Here is a 24,053-nt window from a genome sequence, read left to right as displayed (position 1 = left end):
GCTTCCTTGAATATTTTCATATGCACTCACTAGTTTGTAGATGGAATGATTTTTAGCCCCATCTAGTGGCCAAATGTTATATTTTCCTTTTTAACTGATTCCGGACCGCCCGCCGCTCATTTACTGCGGCAGGCTGGTCCTCCTGCGCGAACCGACGTAGCCCTACGTGGGTCACGCGATTTCCACCGGGGCACGCGCGATCGCTCCCCACTGAGAGAGAAGAACGGTCAGCTGTTGTAAACACAGCTGACCGTTCTTCTCTCTGAAATGATCACAGAGCGCCTGTGATCTTTCTATATATAGGATCACAGGTCTCTGTGATCATTTCACAAGCCACGCCCCGACAGTTAGAAAACACACCCTAGGCTCACACTTAACCCTTTGATCGCCCCTGGTGTTAACCCCTCCCCAGCCAGTGTCATTATTACAGTAACAGTGCATATTTTTAGCACTGATTACTGTAGTAATGTTACTGGTCACAGCAAATGTGTCAAAAATGTCAGTTAGGGGTCCAATCTGTCCGCCGCAATGTCGCAGTCTCGCAAAAAATCGCAGATCCCCGCCATTACTAGTAAAAAATAAATAAATAAATAATAATGACATAAATCTTTCCTCTAGTTAGTAGACGCGATTACTTTTGCGCAAACCAATCAAAATACGCTTATTGCGATTTTTTTTTTTTTACCAAAAATATGTAGCAGAATACAAATTGACCTAAAAGGATGAAAAATTTAGATTTTTACATTTGGGGGGGGGATGTTATATTGCAGAATGTAAAAAATATTGGTTTTTTTTTTCAGAATTGTCTCTCTTTTCTTGTTTATAGCGGAAAAAATAAAAATCACAGAGGTGATCAAATACCACCAAATGAAAGCTCTATTTGTGGGGAAAAATGGACATACATTTTATTTGGGTACAGCGTCGCACAACTGCGCGATTTTCTTTTAAAGTAACACAGTGCCGAATCGCAAAATATGGCCTGCTCATTAAGGGAGAAAATCCTTCCGATCCAGAAGTGATTAAACCAATGGAAACCATTCAACCAGTACAGGAAATGACCTAACCACATTTATTTTTTCCTGTCCCCCTCTCACAGGAGGAATGTAAAGGCACTTTCTATGGATGAATTGCTATTCACATTTTTATATATGCATCCCTTGTTATTCGACTGAAACAATAGGAATTAGTGAAAACAAGACACATAAGGGAGTCTCCTTTAGCTCTACTCTCAACATTGTAATAAAAGAACTTGCCTGAATCCATACATATTGAACAGATTGTTGAGTTAGGCATTCACATTACATTGGTGTTTGTAAATCTGAGCTTGTAAAATCAGATTGTATTGTATCCAATAAATGAGGTCGATAATGCCTCATAAATGGTGTTAATTTTGGCAGCAAATTTCGATTTCGTTTTATGTTTTCCCCTTCTATTCGTAAACTCGGGACCAGCTGATCTTCTGCCATAGTTCTATGAAAGGGTCTTTGCCGACCGGCCACCATGTTATAATAAAGTTTCAATGAGCGGCCGCTGTTTTCCTGAGTTTACCAATAGGACGGGGAATTGGAAATGTTTTAGGTGTACCAACATGGCGGTGTTCTATAATTTTCCTGGACCACCGATGATCTGCACATGCGCAGTGTTGACGTCACACCAGCTGATTGTGACTCGGCCGCACCGGAAGTGACGTGGTTGGAGATTTTGATGAGTTGGCTATTTCAACAGAACACCGGAATTGATGTCACTCCCGGCCTTCCAGGATCATAGAGATGGCCATGGACCATACTGATGGGCACTGACTGGCAGCACTATGGGGACTGATTGTGGGCACGGATGGCGGGCACTGTGGGCACTGATGGTGGGCAGTAACTTGCACTTAATTTACATTTTGTGTAATCATGGCACTGATAATCAGTGCCCTGATTACCCGTCCTTGTCTCCCCTTTGAGGAGGAGCTGCTGATCGGCTCTCCCCGCCTCACAGTCTGACAGTGTGAGGCGAGGAGGGCCGAATAACGGCACTTCCTCATTTACATGTGACCGGCTGTGATTGGACACAGCCGATCACATGGCTAAAGAGTCATGTCATTGACTCTTTACCGAGATCAGGGTCGTGCTGTTCTGGTGCGCCGTCATATGACGGCATCCCAGAACAATAGCTGCACCGCTCTGCCCTCATTTGACGGCGGCCGGGTAGCAAGTGGTTAATTTGTAATTAATTTCTGTCATTTTTGATGAAATTGAGGAGGTACTTGATAATGATAGAATCGTATCTTTCTGAGTATCCGTTAATGAAAGATGTAGGATGTGATTGCCATTTATCAAGAAAATCCGGATATAAAGGTGAACGAAGACCTATAAGGGCTTTATAGAATTGAGATATACCATGTGTTCAGTGGTGTATTTTAGTTTTGTGCTGCCCTAGGCAAGACTAAAATTGGGTGCCCCCCCCCCCCCCCATGTAAATTTGCCTCACTTTTTTTTTATCGGATGTGACTCCCTCCAAAATTTAAGGACTACAAGTCCCAGCATGAACCACTGAGATCTCACGAGGGGGTGGGAGAGAGAGAGGGGGGTGGGTGAGGGAGAGAGAGAGAGAGGGGGGATGAAAGAGAGAGAGGGGGGTGAGAGAGAGAGAGAGGGAGAGAGAGAGGGTGAGAGGGGAGGGAGAGAGGGGGGATGAGAGAGGAGGGGGTGAGAGAGAGAGAGAGAGGGGGGTGAGAGGGAAAGAGAGAGGTGTGAGAGAGGGGGAGAGAGAGAGAGAAAGGGGGATGAGAGAGAAGGGGGGGAGAGGTGGCTCTAGCAACAAATGGCCAATAGAGTCTCAGGTGGAGGGGGTGGGGGGGGGCTTTTTTGCTGCCCCCCTGCAAAGTGCCGCCCTAGGCCTGGGCCTTGTTGGCCTAGGCCAAAATACAGCACTGCATGTGTTGAAGGAACTTTGGGAGGTTGGGAGGTTTATAATGTCTCTATGCATTATAGTCTTGTCTTTACATTTTTCTTTTGGTGTACCCTGGTTTTGTAATTAAAGCAAATGTTGCAAACGCTGTATACAGGCTTGCTGTCAATAAAATATTAGGTAAGGTGTTCTGATGAGAAACATAACAGGAAGATTCAATAAAAAAAGATCAACAACATTTCAGCCACAATCCTGCCAGGAACATCTGACAGTACAGTATAAGATCTGTATTGGATTATGCCCGATGCCAAGCAATCCTGCTGTGCAGAGTAAACACAGTCAGGACTTGATTTACCATTATGCGCAAATGGGTTTCATTACCCAGTTGAACAATCCTAAATTCTGATCTACAGGTTCCACAGTATCTCAGAAAAGTGAGTACACCCCTCACATTTTTGTAAATATTTTATTCTATCTTTTCATGTGACAACACTGAAGAAATGACACTTTGCTACAATGTAAAGTAGTGAGTGTACAGCTTGTATAACAGTGTACATTTGCTGTCCCCTCAAAATAACTCAACACACAGCCATTAATGTCTAAACCGCTGGCAACAAAAGTGAGTACACCCCTAAGTATAAAAATGTCCAAATTGGGCTCAGTTAGCCATTCCCCCCCCCCCCCCGGTGTCATGTGGCTCGTTAGTATTACAAGGTCTCAGGTGTGAATGGGGAGCAGGTGTGGTAAATTTGGTGTTATCGCTCTCACTCTCTCATACTGGTCACTGGAAGTTCAACATGGCACCTCATGGCAAAGAACTCTCTGAGGATCTGAAAAAAAAGAATTGTTGCTCTACATAAAGATGGCCTAGGCTGTAAGAAGATTGCCAAGACCATGAAACTGAGCTTCAGCATGCTGGCCAAGACCATACAGCGTTTTAACAGGACAGGTTCCACTCAGAACAGGCCTCACCATGGTTGCCCAAAGAGTTTGAGTGCACATGCTCAGCGTCATATCCAGAGGTTGTCTTTGGGAAATAGACGTATGAGTGCTGCCAGCATTGCTGCAGAGGTTGAAGGGGTGGGGGGTCAGCCTGTCAGTGCTCAGACCATACGTCGCACTCTGCATCAAATTGGTCTGCATGGCTATCGTTCCAGAAGGAAGCTTCTTCTAAAGATGATGCACAAGAAAGCCCACAAACAGTTTGCTGAAGACAAGCAGACTAAGGACATGGATTACTGCAATCATATCCTGTGGTCTGAGTAGACCAAGATAAACTTATTTGGTTAAGAGGGTGTCAAGCGTGTGTGGCGGCAACCAGGTGAGGAGTACAAAGACAAGTGTGTCTTGCCTACAGTCAAGCATGGTGGTGGGAGGGTCATGGTCTGGGGCTGCATGAGGGCTGCCGGCACTGGGGAGCTACAGTTCATTGAGGGAACCATGAATACCAACATGTACAGTGACATACTGAAGCAGAGCATGATCCCCCTCCCTTCGGAGACTGGACCCCAAACACACCTCCAAGACGACCACTGCCTTGCTAAAGAAGCTGAGGGTAAAGGTGATGGAGTGGCCAAACCTAAACCCTATTGAGCATCTGTGGGGCATCCTCAAATGGAAGGTGGAGGAGCACAAGGTCTCTAATATCCACCAGCTCCGTGAGGTCATCATGGAGGAGCGGAAGAGAATTCCAGTGGCAACCTGTGAAGCTCTGGTGACTTCCATGTCCAAGAGGGTTTAGGCAGTGCTGGAAAATAATGGTGGCCGCACAAAATATTGACACTTTGGGTCCAATTTGGACATTTTCACTTAGGGGTGTATTCACTTTTGTTGCCAGCGATTTATACATTAATGGCTGTGATTTGAGTTATTTTCAGGAGACAGCAAATTTACACTGTTATACAAGCTGTACACTCACTACTTTACATTGTAGCAAAGTGTCATTTCTTCAGTGTTGTCACATGAAAAGATATAATAAAATATTTACAAAAATGTGAGGGGTGTACTCACTTTTGCAAGATACTGTGTGTGTATATATACTGTATATATATATATATATATATATATACCTGATTATTCCTCTGTGATAAGTCGTTGATTCTTCAGTTATAATATCACTCTGGTGATATCACAGCCTGGGACAGATGAAGCATCCTCGCTCCCGCGCCGGCTCAATGCACTTTTATATATATTTACATAGTTAGTGAGGTTGAAAAAAGACACAAGTCCATCTGGTTCAACCAAAAAAAAAAGCAGTATTGAAAACCCAACCATACAATCCCATATACACAATCCTATACCCGCAGTTGATCCAGAGGAAGGCGAAAAAAACCCCCCAGCAAAGCATGATCCAATTTACTACAGCAGGGGAAAAAAAATCCTTCCTGATCCCCCGAGAGGCAATCGGATATTCCCTGGATCAACTTTACCTAAAAAAAAATTTAGTACCCATTGATATTTTGTACACCTAGGAAAGAATCCAGGCCTTTTTTAAAGCAATCTAGTGAGCTAGCCAGAACCACCTCTGGAGGGAGTCCATTCCACATTTTCACAGCTCTTACGGAGAAGAAACCTTTCCGTATTTGGAGACTAAATCTGTTTTCCTCTAGACGTAAAGATTGACCCCTTGTCCCTCTGTGTTAACCTTAAAGTGAACAACTCAAAACCAAGTTCACTATATGGACCCCTTATGTATTTATACATGTTGATCATATCCCCCCTTAATCTCCTCTTCTCAAGAGAGAATAAATTCAGTTCCTCTAATCTTTTCTCATAGCTGAGGTCCTCCATGCCTCTTATCAGTTTGGTTGCCCTTCTCTGCACTTTCTCCAGTTCCCTGATATCCTTTTTAAGAACTGGTGCCAAAAACTGAACTGCATATTCCAGATGAGGTCTTACTAGTGATCTGTACAGGGGCAAAATTATATCTCTCTCTCTGGAAGCCATGCCTCTCCTAATACAAGAAAGGACTTTGCTTGCTTTGGAAACAGCAGCTTGGCATTGCATGCTATTATTAAAGTTATGATCTACCAGAACACCCAGATCCTTCTCCGCTATGGATTCCCCCAGTTCTACTCCACCTAGTATGTATGATGCATGCAAATTCTTAGCCCCCAAGTGCATAACTTTACATTCATCAATATTAAACCTCATTTGCCACATAGTTGCCCAATGAAACAGTGCATTGAGGTCAGCTTGTAAGTTGGAGACATCCTGTAAAGAAGTTATTCCACTGCACTCCATCCTTAAGCTCTGGGATGGTGGGTTGGCGACCTTGCTGATCGCAATCTGGGCTTCCCGATCCGCCATCCCAGAACATGGGCATGCGCTTCCCTGGTTTAAGGTCACGGGGCACATCAGAGTGCTTTGTGTGCCAGGGGTTGAACACCCTTGTCCTACAAACTCTAACCATCTCTTGTATCGTCTCTGCAGTCTCTGACCATCTCTTGTATCATGTCTGCAGTCTCTGACCACCTCTTGTATCATGTTTGCAGTCTCCAACCATCTCTTGCATCATGTTTGCAGTCTCTGCCATCTCTAGTATCATGTCTGCAGTCTCTGCCATCTCTTGTATCATGTCTGCAGTTTCTGACCATCTCCTGTATCAAGTCTGCAGTCTCTTACTATCTCTTTTATCATGTCTGTAGTCTCTGACCATCTCCTGTATCAAGTCTGCAGTCTCTTACGATCTCCTGTATCAAGTCTGCAGTCTCTTACGATCTCATGTATCATGACTGCAGTCTCGAATAATCTCCTGTATCATCTCATCATGCCTGCAGTCTCTGACCATCTCTTTATCATGTCTGCAGTCTCTGACCGTATCTTGCCCATAGTCTTTGACTATATCCCGTTGTGTGTCTGCTGTCTCTGACCCTGATTATTTATTGAATTCTATGTGTGGCCCTTTGGTGATGTCACGGGCCGCACTTGAGGCTCCCATATTAGGAAAGTTGACCACCACTGCCCTAGGATACGGTGTAGTAAGATGTGGCTATTTTTTTTGTTGCTGTGATTTCATAAAAGAATGTTGATAGATACACAATCATGAACAGTTCAGTTATTACGCAAATACGCAATGAATAAGAATCCTGCCCTTCTACCAGAAGACATTAATTTATTTATCATTGTTTAGGCTTCACCCATTGAAATCCCCAGAGTAATGAGTTACCTGGATGACGTGCCATTCAAATTCTATGATGGATTCATACCTGTCTCCTCTTCCAACGATGGGACCCCTAGCTTCTCAGATGTCAATGTCCCAGACTGCAGTGAGATATTGATGTGTACTCTGGTAAGTCAGGAAGGCAAACAGCAAGTGTATTAATAGTGATGCATGGTACATTCTGCTGGATTGTAGTGCCAAGGTATACAATGTAAGATCTATTTATTAAGGAATAATCAGATTCTTCAATTCTTTTTTTTATCCCATGTGCATGTATGGGGTAGTGTTAGGGTTGCCACCTTTTCGTCAAGCCAAACCTGAACACTTTTGCAGTGCACAGCCCCTTTTTTAGGGGGAAAGCTGTGGACTCTTGTGTAATGGGGAACTCTTATGTTAGGGGGGTTTCTGCTTACCAAATCTCCCACTTGCATCAAAGTTCCCAGCATTCCCCCTAAATTAACGTTCTCAAAGCCTCCCTTACATCAGAGTCTACAGGGCACCCCTTACATCTGAGTTCCCCTTACCTTAGTGTATTCACTCGCATGGAGGCAGGAAAGAGAAGGGAGGGGGGAGATTTCAGTCACAGACATTGGATGGTGAGTTCACTCACCCAAGGATGGAGGCACAGACATCAACACCATTCATCCACAATGTATCTGCTGGTTGCTGATCTTAGAATTTTCAGCCCACACATCCCTTTCCTGAGGCACCGAATGCAGCAGATTGGAGTGTGGGTAGGCAGACAGAGGAGTAGGGGCAGGAGGAGGAGCAGTTCAAGCCCTCTCTCCTCTCCTGTCCCGGGGTGGGGACAGTGCGCACACCCATGCACTTGGTTGTTGTGGTACTTGGTTACTTGGGGAGCTACTGTCCATTCTGAATATTGTATCCAAGTTTCAAGCAGTCTAAAACCCGGATACACAATTTAAAACCAGGTCTCTTCGGGTGAATCATGGACGGGTGGCAACCCTAGGTAGTGTTTGTCAAGAAGAATCCCCATACAGCCATGTGCATGATATAACCTATGCCTATTGCGATATCAAAGGAATCACCAAAGGCTTTCTAGCTTGCCTCTTTTACTCTGGTGCCCAACATGCAGCCCTTTGGTATGTGCGGCCCTCGGACCTCAGCAGTCTGTAGTTGGAACATTGATTAGGGTAATAGCATTGATCTCTACCAGCCTCATGTAACATCTTCCCAGTTTCGTATTGTCTTCTGCAGCATCTCCCCAGCCATCAATGTATCCTGAATGACCTTCATTTCCTCTAATAGGTCTGCAGTCTTGGACACTCCTTCCAAGCATTATATATAGTGAACATTATGTGTGGCCCTTTGGTGATGTCAGGCTCTCAATTTGGAGCCCAGTCTTTAACCCATATATTGACAACCACTGCTCTGTAACATGCAATTGATGGCCTCTTATCTGTTTTGATCTTTTCTGTCACCTTCACAATTGTCTTATGATTGGATCAAAATTCATATCTAGTGAAAATTTGACTCCATGCATTTGTACCTTTAGCCTAGGTTCACTCATATGCGGTGCTGGAAACACAGCGATCCCTGCACGTTTCCCACACCGCATTGCAATCTCACTGTGTTTGCAATCTGCTGTGGGTGTCAATGCAAAGTTAATGACACCCCAATCACATTGCAAAGGAAGTGCGGTTTGCCTGCACCAGATCGCATGGTACAAAACGACTATAAGATCCAGTTGCGGTGCGGCTCCAAAAAAGGTGCCCGCACTTATTTGGTGCGATTTGAGCATATTCAAAATGAATGGGCTTAAGTTGCACCGCACTAAATCATATGTGAATTGCACAGGAATGTGATGCTGTTCCTGTGGGATTCACACGAACAGGGGCTTAACCATGTTCTCTGCAATAGAAACTTTCCTTCCTCAATAGGCATAAAAAACAATTAGCAATGACATAGGAACACTGCAACTCACATGCTCTTTCAGTAAGGTGCATAGAAGCATCCAGTCCAACATCAAGCAATCCGAGAGCAGACTTCAGTAGAAAGATAAGTTGCTATTGGTTATTTCTCCCTCCACAGCAGTAGTTTTACATTGTTGGTCAGTAAAAAAAAAAATCCTAAATGTCACCCACATATGTCTATTGGGAAAACAAGCTTTGTTAGAGAAGGAGCTGATTGGGACAAGAGAATAAGCAAACCCTGACCCAGCCCATTATAAGAGCAATATATATATGAGTTCCGTATCAGTAGTTATATTTATTTGTGATAAATTGGAAGCTTTTGCATTCTCTAAAAAAAAAAATTCAACATTCACTTAATTTAGTACAAGGGTCTTCAAACTTTCGTACCATGGGCCTGTTTTTCAGATTTTTTAGAAGGCTGGACTGTGGCTAGTGGGAGTAGAAAATGCCCCAGAGTCAGTAAACAATCTCTTTTGTTAGTAGAAGGAGGAATAGTGCCCCATCATTGGTGTCAGTGGGAGCAATAGTGCCCCATCATTGGTATCGGTAGGAGGAATCGTGCGCTATCATTGGTGTCATTGGAGTGGGAGGAATCGTGCGCTATCATTGGTGTCAGTGGAGTGGGAGGAATAGTGCCCCCTTTGTTGGTGTCAGTGGGAGGAATAGTGTTCCAACATTTATATCAGTGAGAGGAACGGTGAACCATCATTGGTGCCAATGGATGGAATAGTGCCACCTTGTAGGTATCAATCAGTGGAATACTGCCCCATTGTTGGTGTCAGTGGGAGAAATAGTACTCCATCGTTGGTGTCATTGGGAGGCATAGTGTTCCGACATTTATAACATTGCGAGGAATGATGAGCCATTATTGGTGTCAGTGGGAGGAATAGTTCCCCATTGTTGGTGTCAGTGGCAGGAATGATGCCTGATTGGTTTTGTCAGTGGGACGAATGGTGCCTCGTATCAGTGGAAGGCATAGTCCCCAAGGGTCAGATAAAGGCAACTAAAGAGCCACACTTTGAACACCACTGATTTAGTATATAAGAAAAGAAAAAAATCTGTTACCCTATCACATCCAATCAGATTTCATCAGTCATTATTTTCAGTCCAGGCTTCCAATTAGAGTCCTCATTTACGTCCAAACATGTCTAAGGTAGAGTATAAAAAAAAATGTATTTTCTTAAAGTAAGTCATGCAATTTCTTGTATTCTATCTTTTGCTGCAGCACGATTTCTCTGTAGAGAGGAAGATCCTCGATTGGGTAGAAAGAATGTATGGTCGAAAAGCCTCCACATCTAATATCCGACCTACAGCTCCTTCATACTGGATGGTGCATGATGGAAAAGGGGTTCCTAAGACCAGACGTAACAGTCCCCAGAGACCTTCTGTGCCTATGTGGAGGTCTAGAAGCCTAAGCATACCTGATGTCCACGTTAGTCGCCCACGAAGCAGCCGGGGAGAAACAGAGAACACAGAAAAAAATGAAAAACTCTTTGAGGATGATGGGTACTCGGAGGATGATGAATACTCTTCTTCAGAGGAAAGTGAGATGGAGGCTCGGCAGAGAGAAGTCAGGGCTCGTATCTGTAGAAGCCCTCAGCCACAGTGGACTCCTAGGCCCCGTACTTCTCCCTTACTGCCAAGCCCTCCACCAAAATGCCGCTGCTCTCATGCTGAATCTCCACCATCCCACATTAAAAAGAGAATGTCCTTGACCCCCCCACACAGTTTTAGGAGTGAGGTGGAAGCAGCAAACAAGAGAATTGCATCCTTGGTTCATCCCCATAAGGGAAGCTCTGAAGGTAGATTATCTCCACAGGGCCAGCACCAGAGAAACAACTGCTGCGGATGCCCTTTGAGCCCTACACCACCTCCAACTTCAACATGTTGCTGTCAGAAAAGACCACACAGTGCTGGCTCCATCCCACCGATACGCTGCCACAAGCCCACCAACATGGTAAGGTTTGATTGTTTACCACATGATGTCATAGGAAGCAAAAAACACATTCTAAAACTAGAAGAAAACAATATAAATTATGTATATACCATAATATCAGTAAGCTGCAGAGACATTACATAAGATTTTGGTCCAGTAATAGACAATTTAGGATAAATATCCTCAAGTAGCAGATCTTAAAGTCTTGATTGGCCGGCAATCTTCTGGGACCTCTGACGTGTCCCAAAAGATTGCAGGGAGGGAGGGGGAGAGGAGAACTTCCGTTCAGGGCGCCGCGGCGCTCCGAGCGGAAGTGGGAGCGGGTACCTGTCAAAACTAGGTACCCACTCCCCCCCCCCCCCCAAAAAATGACATGCCAAATGTGGCATGTCAGGGGGTTAGAATACCTAAAGCGGAAGTTCCACTTTTGGGTGGAACTCCACTTTAAGAACCATCAGTAGCTAAAATAAAAGCGACAATAATAGATAAAAGCACAGACCAGCCTATATATGAAAATAAATGAATAAATATATATAAAGTCCATTAAAGTGCTTAAAAATCAAGGTGATTAAATGGTTAATCGCAGCAATGTTTCAAGCATAGACTTGATAGAAGTGATGTGAAACCTTCACCTCCACACCTTCACCCATCGCTCTTAATAGATACTCTTTACCAGAAGTATATGACCCCTTGATTATAGGGGGTCATAATCAGCATTAGTATCCACAATAACTCCAAGCTATCCACATAAATATCCTCTCGCCAATAGAGATGTGTGACCAGGTATTGATGGAGCTCCGATTAAAGGACACCCAAATGCAATAAAAAGGAAACTCTCATAGTGCAGTAAGCCAGTAAAATCAACAATTTATTGTTAAAATTTCACTTACTCCATATCGCATGAACAGTTCGCCTTCAATTGCAATCACAGTATCGGTTGGTATGGTGGATAGAATGCCGCTCCACGCCAGCGTTCCGCCAACCCGGAAGTCTACGGTCTCACGCTCCCCTTTATATATATATATATTTATTAATTTATTTACATATATAGGCTGGTCTGTGCTTTTATCTATTATTGTTGCTTTTATTTTAGCTACTGATGGTTCTTAAGCACTGTTGGATTTTAAATCAGCCTTTATTTATTTATTTATTTATGCACCTAAGCACTTTTTGTGAATATTCTTGTTGAGCGCAATAATTTTCCTAAATTGCACATTTGTCACGTTCTATACGTTTTGTTTGCTGCTTGCAGTGGAGAAGAGATTCCCACAAATTATATATTCACATTTATTGAAATTATTTAATTATAATTCTTTATTCACGATTATCTAAAGGTTTAGCACAGCACTAATTTGTGTAACTAAGATCCATTTGCGCAGTTCTTTTTTGGTATATCACCATTTTTTCCTAAATTGTCAAACATCACCCTTCTCTAAAATATAAATTCTTGTTTATGGATTTGTTATTTATTATTCGTTAACTTAAGCTGTTCTATTAAAATGTTCCTCTGTTTAAAGCTCCATTTTCTCTGCATATATAAATCTAAATGTTTGCCTTTAATAGCTTACTGTGCTAAATCCCAACATTTTACAACATTATTATCTCCAAAGACTTCTATAAACTACCATCACTAAGTTTATCCTGGGATGATTTTTTGTCTTGCCACTAAAAAACAATTGTCTTACAGGACCTTTTTCTTTTGTCCCTTCAGTCTTTGAGCCCATACTCCTGCCTTCCACCTACAAGACAAAATTACTCCGACTCCTCAGGGGATGTTCTTCAAGCTCTTAGCCAAGAGGAACGTGATGTCATTGAGGCCGTGACTTCCATGGGATACCCTGTACGCAGGGCTTTGATTGCACTCCAAAAAATGGGAGGACAAAGCCTAGAACAGGTAAGCTGATCCTCAGATTTATCCAAATTTGTGTCAACATAACCTAAATTTAAGAAAAGTACTAAGTCGTATAACTTATACCAGAAATTACAATGCCTTAAAACTAAGGCAGAGAACGGACATGCCATGCAGGTCCAACAGTGCCATTATTAACCTTAGATGGTCTTCGTTTCGGTAGAGTTTTCTCTGTGTCAAGTGAAGTCTTGGAACTTCAACATTTGTAATCTCATCGCTTTTTTCTTTTTTGTATCTTACATAGTTACATAGTTAGTGAGGTCGAAAAAATACATCAGTCCATCCAGTTCAACCTATGATATGCGTGTGTGTTTGCTGTTAACCGTACATTGTATACCCCTGTATGTTGTGGTCTTTAAGGTGCCCATCTAATAGTTTTTTGAAACTATCAATGCTCCCTGCTGATACGACTGCTTGTGGAAGAGAATTCCACATCCTTACTGCTCTTACAGTGAAGAACCCCTTACGTATTTTAAGGTTAAACCGCCTTTCCTCTAGTTTTAGTGAGTGGCCACGTGTCTTATTGTATTCCCTTTCTCTGAATAGTTTGTTCCTTATGCTAGGGTCGCCAGTACAATATTTGTACATTGATATCATATCCCCCCTCAATCGTCTCTTCTCCAGAGAGAATAAGTTCAGTGCTTGTAGTCTTTCCTCATAGCTGATGTCCTCCATTCCCCTAATTATTTTTGTTGCCCTTCTCTGGACTCTCTCCAGTTCCAGCACATCCTTCCTGAGGACCGGTGCCCAGAACTGGACAGCATACTCCAGATGTGGCCGGACCAGAGTCTTGTAGAGCGGGAGAATAATTTCTGGAGTGAATCTCCTTTTTTATGCATCCCAGTATTCTGTTGGCTTTGCTTGCAGCGGCTTGGCATTGCATTGCATGTATCTCTTGCATATACTTAAAACATTGAATAAAGAACTTAAAAAAGTGAGGTCCTGGACACTGAAGACCTCCATTTTGAACCCCATTAGGACTGCTAAAGCGGGTCATGATGCAATATATTCAGTATGTCAGTAATTACCAAGGGGTCATCATTCCAAAAGTTAAGCACATTACCCAAAAATAACAAGAAAAATAGAGGGAGTTTAGTGATGACGACTAGGAATACCAAAAACACAAATATATCACAAAAAGGAAAAGTTTATTACACAAGTCTCAATGCAAACATCCCAAAAATTATTAGGAGATGGAAAATCATATAAAGCCAATCATGTCCCAGTCAATCTTCGCGTTTCGTAGGTGATTTACTTCTTCAGGAGTTTAGGGCAGGTATATATTAGAAAAAGGTATCCATCTATAATAGAAATATAAAAAAAAAATTTCAGCATGTATAACAAAAAAAATATAACACATTGTATACAATATGACATCTGATGTTTTCCGTTCAAACATTATACATGGAGCTGTCCACAAAATAAAACAAAAACATACTGTATATACATATATACAATACCACACTCCATGTATCATGTTTGAACCGAAAACATCAGATGTTGTACTCTATACATTGTGTTATATTTTGTTCTATATGCTGAAAAATATGTTTGTGTTTCTATTATAGATGGAGATTCCTTTGCCTAACATATGCCTGCCCTTAAATACAGTTCTGAAAAAGTGGATCACCCGCGAAACAAGTCGATTGACTAGGACATGATTGACTATATATGTTTTTGGATCTCTTTATATTTATTAGGAAGTTTTTATTGAGACTTGTGTATCACCTTGAGTATACCTAGTGGTCATCTCAAAACTCCTTCTATTTTTCTTGGTATTTTTGGATACTGTGTTTAAAGCCTGTCATGGTGGTAACCCCTAGCAGACACCACAAGTGAAGTCAACCATAAGGCTGAAGAAAGGGAACTTCAAAAAAAATGCTGGCCAAGGAGTCCTGACTAGTAGAGAAAGCAGAATCAATGGCAGTTATGGAAGGCCCCAAAATGGGGGTTTGAAGAAGCTATATGGAATGAGGCAGCTGCAAGGATGTTGCGGCACACTGTGTAGCCCATTAGGTGGAGGCAGTGGCACCTTGCATAGTGGTCTGCTTATCACTACTGAAAAAAACCCTCATGTTGTAAAAGGAGCACTCTGAGGAACTCAAACTCCCAATTTACTATAGTGTGTGGATCATGTGTGCGCAGCCTATTGCATTAGGGTGTGCACCCCCAAAGCTCAAACACGTGTGTGTGTGTGTGTATATCTCTGGAGCCGTGCACATACCCAACGCGCCCACTCAAACTTTTTTGCAGTACTAGAAAAAAGCAAGGATGAGGCGGGGTCCATCTTGGGGATGTTACTGCAGTCCTCCCAAGAGCTGAAGGTGCCTGAAACTGCTGGGGGGAGGAGGTAGGGGGATGAAATAATGTGCAAATAATTAAAGACAGTTGGCAACTATGGGTGATTAGGGTGTGCCCAGGCACACCTGGCACACCCTGTGCGCACGCCTATGGTGTGGATGTCCTCATGGTGGCTGTGTTGGAGCAGATGAGTCTTGGCTCTGTGTAGATTTCTGACCTTGTTGCATGACTTCTACTGTCATTAGGTTCTACATCAGGCACCTCACACTCGCTTTCCACCATCAGATTTTTTCACATATGTTCAGCGGCCAAGGGAGGGGAGTTGAAAAAATTGTTACTTGTGCCAAAATCATTGCAGAAAATACAGCCATGTAGGGAGAACAGTGTGGTTATCATCCAGGTCATGGAACTTATTTTTTACCCTAGGTGAGAAGTGTGCCAATTGGCAATGCAGCCTAGATGTACTCAGCTTTGCTGGGGAAGTTAACAGAGGACTGAAAAAGAGAAATGAAAAGATCTTTATATAGACCGTATTGTTTCTACAGCTACTGATATAGACGTTAAGGCTGGCTTCACACATGTGCGGCTGCGGGTTTGTGCCTTGGGTCCAGTGAATTTCTTTTCACCGGTTTGGGTCCGAAGTGTTGCTTGAATTTGCACCTGAATCAGACCCAAACCCGGACGCACAGGACCCTTTTTCAACCTGGACTGCGGCCGCCCCGGACATGTGTGAACCGGCTCCATTGAGAGCCGGTCACACTGGCATGTCATGTGAATTGGATGTGGTGAAACCCGCATCCAATTTGCATATATGTGAACCCAGCCTAAAGGTGTGCATGGCAGAAAAATTTGTTTAGTTTCATTTTGGATTAATTCGTCAAGTAAATAATTTTGTTTTGTCATATTCATTATGTTAGAATGATTAATTTCCGGAATTTGTTCCGTATATTTGTTGCATTGAATCAATTCGTATTTTTGGAAGTTATTTTTGGAAGATTGGCTTTATTCGTTTTAACGCGCTAATTTGTTATTTCGGGAGATTGCTTATGCACTCTGTGTCATCATTGCTATTCCAACTCACAAAAAAAAAAAATGGAATGAGCTGATTGGATGATATCAACTGGAGTTGCATGCATTCGAAAGTAACGAATGGAACAAAAATCATTTCGGATGAATTTGTTTTGTTATGATTTGGCGATTCGGATGGATCCACCTCCATCCAACCCAAGCACCATAAGTAGGAATCATCTTATTTCACTTTTATACCTTACTGTGTTTTTTTTTTGCAATATGTTTTCATTTCATATGTAGTGTATTTTGTTATAATAATAAAAACTGTTAAGGGATAACTCAACTTTTGTGGGGAAAAAAAATAGCAAATTAAAATACAAATTTGTATGGTGTATACAATTGTGACACAAGTCAAATAGTAATTGAATGTTAAAAAAAAAAAAAAAACACCTTTCCTTTTCAATCTGCAGTCGCTTTAATTTTCTGTAAAATGCAATATGGCCGCCTGGAGGCGTTCTGTAATACAGAACGCCCCCCCAGAAACATAATTTCCTGCTTGTGTGATTGGCTCACTGATTTCCCCAGAAGTCTACCTAAGATACAAGTCAGATTTCTGGCATCCCCTGCAGCAAAAATTACATTTTTGATGAGATACTCCCAATAGGAAATCACGTTTAAAGCGTAACTCCACTTTTATTGAGAAAAAAACATTCCCCTCTGGGTGATCTCTGTACATTGCAGGGATTATAACAAACTTTGTTGCAGATTCCTACCTTTTGTTATTCTGAAGAAATCATTGTTTGTTCCTCTGTGCTGAGTGGGTCTAATGGGAGTGGTTTCATAATTATCTGTCAGCTGTGCAGCTGCAGGGCTCTAATGAGGAAATCTGCTGGGCCTGCATCCCTTTAGACGTGTTCCTATTGGGAGTATCTCACCAAAAATGACATTTTTGTTGCAGGGGATGCCAGAAATCTGACTTGTATCTTAGTGCAGACTTCTGGGGAAATTGGTGAGCCAATCACACAAGCAGGAAATGATGTTTCTGGGGGTGTGGTCAGTGTACATTCTGTGTACAGAACAGCTCCAGGCGGCCATATTGCATTGCAATTTCAGAAAATTACAACAGCTGCAGATTGAAAAGTAAAGGTAATTTTTATTAACATTCAATTACAATACGATTTGTGTTGCAACTCTATACGCTATATTGCTTTTTCTCGATTTGCTGATTTTTTTCCCCCACGAAAGTGGAGCTACCCTTTAAAGGGATGCAGACCCTGCCATTGTCCTCCTTAGATCCCTGCAGATGCAGCAGCTGGTTGATAATGATAAAATCACTCCCATTAGATTAACATGGCCACAGCCAAACAAACAGCTATTCCTTCAGAATAACAAAGGGTAGAAATCTGAAACAATGTTTTGTAGAATCCCTGCAATGTACAGAGATCACCCAGGGGGGAATGTTTTTTTTTTTTTTTCTCAACAAAAAGTGGAGTTACACTTTAAGAAACAATCTCCTCCTACAAATATACACATGCAGCATGAAAAAAAGTGCAAAAAGGCACCAAAACACACACAAAGGAGCACATACACAGGTATGAACCTAGACTTGTGTTCTCTGGAAAACACTGGGGAGAAACACTTCAGAATTGGTTACATCTTTTTTTTTTTTACCTGAGATATAAACTCCAGATTCCCGATTCAGGCTTTGTTATTGAATGGAATCTTAGAAGGACCCTCAGTACTTGGGTTGGCTTGGGGGAGTCACATTTATTGGCCCTTTTCTTGAAAGTATGCTCCTACGAAAAATAAAACATACAGTACTGTGCAAAAGTTTTAGGCAGGTGTAAAAAAAATGCTGTAAAGGAAGAAAGCTTTCAGAAATAAAAGTGTTAATAAATAATTTTTTATTACCTAACAAAATGGAAAATAAATGAAGAGAAGAGAAATCCAAACTTAATGAATATTTGGTGTGACCGCTCTTTGCCTTCAAAGCAGCATCAATTCTTCTAGGTAGACTTGCCCACAGTTTTTTGAGGAACTCGGCAGGTAGGTTGTTCCAAAAATCTTGTAGAACTAAGCACAGATCTTCTGCGGATGTTGGCTGCTTTAAATCTTTCTGTCTCTTCATGTAATTCCAGACAGATAATGGTGAGATCAGGGCTCTGTGGGGGCCAAACCATCACTTCCAGGACTCCTTGTTCTTCTTTACACTGAAGATAGTTCTTAATGACATTGACTGTATGTTGGGGTGGTTGTCCTGCTGCAGAATACATTTTGGGCCAATCACACAACTCCCTGATGGTATGGCATGATGGGGAAGGGAACAAACTATTCAGCGAAAAAGAATATAAAAGGACTTGCGGCCATTCGCTAAAATTAGAAGAGAAGCGGTTTAACCCATAAATTGCGTAAAGGGTTCTACACCGTCAGAGCAGTAAGGATGTGGAATTCTCTTCCACAAGCAGTCGTATCAGCAGGGGGCATCGATAGTTTAAAAAAACTATTAGATGGGCACCTTAATGACCACAACATACAGGGGTATACAATGTACTATTGACATAAACACCTATACACACACTCATTATAGGTTGAACTGGATGGACTGGTGTCTTTTTTTCCAACCTCACCAACTATGTAACTAACGTATCTGCCTGTGTATTTATCAGCATTTAGGACACCATTGATCCTGACCAAATTTCCAACTTCATTTGCAAAAAAGCAGCCCCAAACTTGCAAGGAACCTCCACCATGCTTCACAGTTGCCTGAAGACACTTATTATTGTCCCGCACTCCAGCCCTTTGCTAACAATCTGCCTCCTGCTACAGCCAAATATTTCACATTTTGACTCATGAGTCTAGGGGACCTGCTGCCATTTTTCTGCACCCCAGTTCCCATGTTTTAATGCATAGTTAAGTTGCTTATCCTTGTTTCCATGTCAGAGATTTGGGCTTTTTGGGTGTAATTCTTTCAGGCAGCCGACATCCACAGAAGATCTGTGCTTAGTTCTTCAAGATGTTTTGAAAAACCTACCTGCTGAGTACCATCAGGGAGCTTGGCCCCAATTGTATTCTGTAGCAGAACAACATCCCCAAAAATACAGCCACTGTCATTAACCGGTTATTTACTGCGGCAGTGTGGCTCTCCCAGGCAAACTGACGTAGGGCTACGTCGGTCGCTTGGCGGTAACTAGGGGGCGAGTGCGTCAGTGGAGAAGACGATGCATGGGCAGGCGGCTCCAATTGGCCTAAAATATTAAAAAATTATATTTTTTAATTTTTTTTTGGGAATGTTATATAGCAGAAAGTGAAATATATATATATTCTTTTTTATTTTTGTTAGAATTGTCGCTCTTTTTTTGTTTATAGCGCAAAAAATAAAAACGGCACAGCTGGTCAAATATCACCAAAATTAAGTTCTATTTGTGGGAAAAAAAGGACATCAATATTATTTAAGTACAGCGTCGCACGAGCGTGCAATTGTCAGTTAAAATAATGCAGTGCCGAATCGCAAAAAAATGGCCTGGTCATTAAGGGGGAAAATCTTCCGGTCCAGTAGTGGTTACAATATATATTTTTAAAAGCATTCTTTTTTTTTTTTTTTTTAACAGAAACGTTTTTATTGATTTCAAAACAAGGTTACAGTGCTGTGTTCACCATGAACAAAAATATACAGGAACATAAGGGCAAGGTACAAAACAATCAAAGGACAACGTAGGATTAGTCTAAGCAACAAGCATATGCAGATAAGTACAATAAAGCCGGGAGAAAACCTCCCACCTAGGCAGCAACACCCCGCCATCCATGGCCGGCTAGATCATGGGACCCACCGAGCAAGAACAATGAGAACAGAGTGGATGCGAGTGCCGAGATGATGGAGCCCAGAAAAAGAGACAGAGGAGATAAAGGGAGAGGTACCAGAAGAGATAAAGGAGGGGGAGAGGGAAAAGAGGGGAAGAAGGGGAAGGGCCTCCGGGGAGAGTCAGTCATAGTAAGGCAGGACTGAAGAGACCAAGGGGGAGCGGAGGGAAGAAAGAGTAGAAGAAGAAAGGGACCCGTCACTGTCCTTGCAGTGTTACCCACAGACCCCACACCTTGTCAAACTTCTTAAATTAAAACAAGGAATAACTAAATTAAAACAAGGAATAACTAAATTAAAAACAAAGGACGGAAGGTATGTAGAAGAGAATAAAGGGCTAGCCGACTGCCTTAATGAATACTTCTGTTCAGTTTTTACAGAAGAAAAAGGAGAAGGACCTCCACTTGAAAGGATGACTAATGAATCGTTTGATGCATGTGTCTTTACAGAGGAAGACGTTCTAAGATTGCTGTCTAAAGTGAAGACAAATAAGTTACAGGGTCCTGATGAGATACACCCAAAATTATTAAAAGAGCTTAGTGGTGAGCTGGCAAAACCATTAACAGATTTATTTAACCAATCATTAGTAACAGGAGTCGTCCCGGAAGATTGGAAATTGGCAAATGTCGTGCCCATTCACAAGAAAGGTAGTAGGGAGGAATCGAGCAACTATAGACCAGTGAGTCTGACATCAATAGTAGGCAAATTAATGGAAACCCTATTAAAGGATAGGATTGTGGAACATCTTAAATCCCATGGATTGCAAGATGAAAAACAACATGGGTTTACTTCAGGGAGATCATGTCAAACAAATCTTATAGATTTTTTTGACTGGGTGACTAAAATAATAGACGGTGGAGGTGCAGTAGACATTGCATATCTAGATTTTAGTAAGGCTTTTGACACTGTCCCACATAGAAGACTTATCAATAAACTGCAGTCATTGAGCATGGACTCCCATATTGTTGAGTAGATTAGGCAGTGGCTGAGTGACAGACAACAGAGGGTTGTAGTCAATGGAGAACATTCAGAACAAGGTCATGTTACCAGTGGGGTACCTCAGGGATCTGTACTGGGACCAATTTTGTTTAATATCTTCATAAGTGATATTGCAAAAGGCCTCGATGGTAAGGTTTGTCTTTTTACTGATGACACAAAGATATGTAACAGGGTTGATGTTCCTGGAGGGAAACGCCAAATGGAAAAGGATTTAGGAAAACTAGAAGAATGGTCAGAACTCTGGCAACTTAAAGACTTAAAGGTGGGAAGACAATGTAATAGAGCAGCACGAAATGGCAGCAGAATGCTTGGATGTATAGGGAGAGGTATAAGCAGTAGAAAGAGAGAAGTGCTTATGCCGCTGTACAGAACACTGGTGAGACCGCACTTGGAGTATTGTGCGCAGTACTGGAGGCCATATCTCCAGAAGGATATAGATACTCTAGAGAGAGTTCAGAGAAGAGCTACTAAACTAGTACATGGATTGCAGGAAAAAACTTACCAGGAAAGGTTAAAGGACCTTAACATGTATAGCTTGGAAGAAAGAAGAGACAGAGGGGATATGATAGAAACTTTTAAATACATAAAGGGAATCAACTCGGTAAAGGAGGAGAGCATATTTAAAAGAAGAAAAACTACCACAAGAGGACACAGTTTTAAATTAGAGGGGCAAAGGTTTAAAAGTAATATGAGGAAGTATTACTTTACTGAGAGAGTAGTGGATGCATGGAATAACCTTCCTGCAGAAGTGGTAGCTGCAAATACAGTGAAGGAGTTTAAGCATGCATGGGATAGGCATAAGGCTATCCTTCATATAAGATAGGGCCAGGGACTATTCATAGGATTCAGATATATTGGGCAGACTAGATAGGCCAAATGGTTCTTATGTGCCGACACATTCTATGTTTCTATGTTTCTGAGGACAACCTCTGCTCATGTAGGTGAGTTTGTATAACGGCAAGACCAAGTCAACCAAGGCCTTCCATCCGGAGAGTAGTGGGGGGGTCGGCCGATTTCCAGAGTAACAGTATAGTTTTCCTGGCATAGAACATAAAGTAAAACACAAAGAGTTGCATATGGACCCTATGGGAGACCAAATCACAGAGACCCAAAAGGGAAACCCAGGGATCAAGGACCATGTTAAGGACCCCCAAACCCTTAATTTCAGCAACCACCTCCTGCCAGAATCCCTGAAGGACAGGACAGGACCACACCATATGTAAAAAGGTACCAACCTGTCCACAACCTCGGGGGCATACATCCGAACTGCCGGGGTAAATCTTAGCCACTCTCTGAGGGGTATAGTAGGCCCTGTGCAAGAACTTAAGTTGGATAAAATGGTCCCTGGCCGATATCATCTTAGATACGTAGCAACCCAGCCCCTCCTCCCAAGCCTCCTCATCCAGGGACGGAATGTCCTCCTTCCACAGCGCATAAAGTCAGGGGCTCGCCCCGTCTAACTTGCAGGTTATTCTAAGGTATACCGAAGAGAGAACACAATCAGTGTGCCTGGTAGACAGGAACCGCTCCACCGTGTTGGGGGCCAATGTAATAGTCCGAGGGTACTGGGTCTGCAACGCATGTTTCAGCTGCAGGTAGCGAAACAGCATAGAAGAGGGAAGAGCGAAGGTAGAGCGAAGCGCCGGAAAGGGGAGAAGCACACCCGCGGGCATCACCTGCTGTAGCCTAGTGATCCCGAATTGGTGCCAGAGTCCCGGATCTGGAATGGATCTTTTAAAAGCATTCTTATAGAATTTCCCAGTACTGTATGTCCTATCCACAGCTTTTTTTTTTTTACGTATAAAGCAAATTTTTCTCAAAATTGACCAATATATTATATTACCACCTTCTCATTGTAGCTTTTCTGTCACTTCCAACAGGTCTTGGGTTATCTGGGAGCCACAGATCGTCTTTGTAAACTTGGATATGAGGAGGCGCTGGTGGAAGAGGCCATGGAGATGTTCCAGAACTCGGAGATAAAGGTAGATTTATAAGAAAAAAGAATTCTGATCATTATAAATTTTTAAAACATGTTAAAGAGGAGCTCCAGGCTCCTTTAGAAAAAAATTGAAATTCAGCAGCTACAAATACTGTAGCTTCCGACTTTTATTAAAAGGACTTTTACCTGTCCAGGGAGCCCGCAATGTCTTCACCCAAGCTGATTCTTCAATCGGCTTTGGGTCCAGGCGCTGCCATCTCTAGTAAGGGAAACAGAAAGTGGCTTCAGAGCCTGTTTCCTACTGCATATTCGCGAGTCGTGCTGCACCTTGTGAATGGTCCCGTAGGTCCCGTGATGTTGCCAGGAGACTGCAAAGGAAGGAGGGGGGCGAACTTCTGGCTTGGATCGCCACGGTGATCCGAGCCAGAAGCGGAAGTGGGTAACTGGCAAATCTAGGTTCCCTGCTCCCCCCCCCCCCCAAAATAAAGTGCCAAATGTGACAGTGGAGGGGGGGGGGGGGTGTGAAAACAGGTGAAGACTTCCCTTTTGGGTAGTGCTCTGCTTTAAAGCGAAACTTCACCCAAAAGGGGAAGTTACGTTCTTGCCCCCCCCCCCCCTCTGCCACAATTGGAGGAAATTCCTGAAATAGGCCACAGAGAGTACAGCACATGGTAGTACGTGACCATGCATTGTGATTCATCATAGAGATCACAGGGCCTACTAACATGCTATGATTAAAAGAGAAGTATGGGATTTTTACATTTTTTTTTATCATGCTTACCTCAGTGGATGCAGCATCAGTCCCTCGGCGCCTCTAACACTGAGAACCAAGCGATCAAACAGTGCAGATCACTCAGTTCTCAGAGCTCCCCGAGCAGAGAGCTGGTGACTCTCAGTCACCAGCTCTCTGCTCTGACCCCCCTTCCCTATGCTCACTGCAGCGCTGGGCTGTGGAAGGGGCAGGAGTGCCCGGCTCAGGCTCCCAGCGGCTCACCCAGGCATATGGATCTGAATATATTGTTGCGATCTTGCTCAGAGCCTGGACCCAGGGCCGGATTACGACCATCATGGACCGGGTGCTGAGGATTTTGGTGGGTCTTTTTGTTGAAGT

At 42.7% G+C, this 24,053-nt stretch overlaps 1 protein-coding gene across 1 annotated transcript in view; it reads left to right on the top strand.

Moving 5' to 3' along the window:
- The window catches only part of PDCD7 (programmed cell death 7), a gene marked incomplete at its 5' end in the record, with an annotated part of 127,183 nt that overhangs the window by 59,441 nt on the left and 43,689 nt on the right, over nt 1-24,053 (top strand). The window contains 4 exons of the mRNA XM_082253462.1: nt 7,028-7,186; nt 10,217-10,948; nt 12,639-12,821; nt 22,884-22,985. Coding sequence (XP_082109588.1) covers nt 7,028-7,186; nt 10,217-10,948; nt 12,639-12,821; nt 22,884-22,985 — 1,176 coding nt within the window. The remainder of the gene's footprint in view (nt 1-7,027; nt 7,187-10,216; nt 10,949-12,638; nt 12,822-22,883; nt 22,986-24,053) is intronic.

Source organism: Pelophylax lessonae, assembly GCF_965119305.1.
Source record: "Pelophylax lessonae genome assembly, chromosome: 4".
NCBI lineage: Eukaryota > Metazoa > Chordata > Amphibia > Anura > Ranidae > Pelophylax > Pelophylax lessonae.
This window is presented reverse-complemented; position numbering and strand designations above follow the sequence as displayed.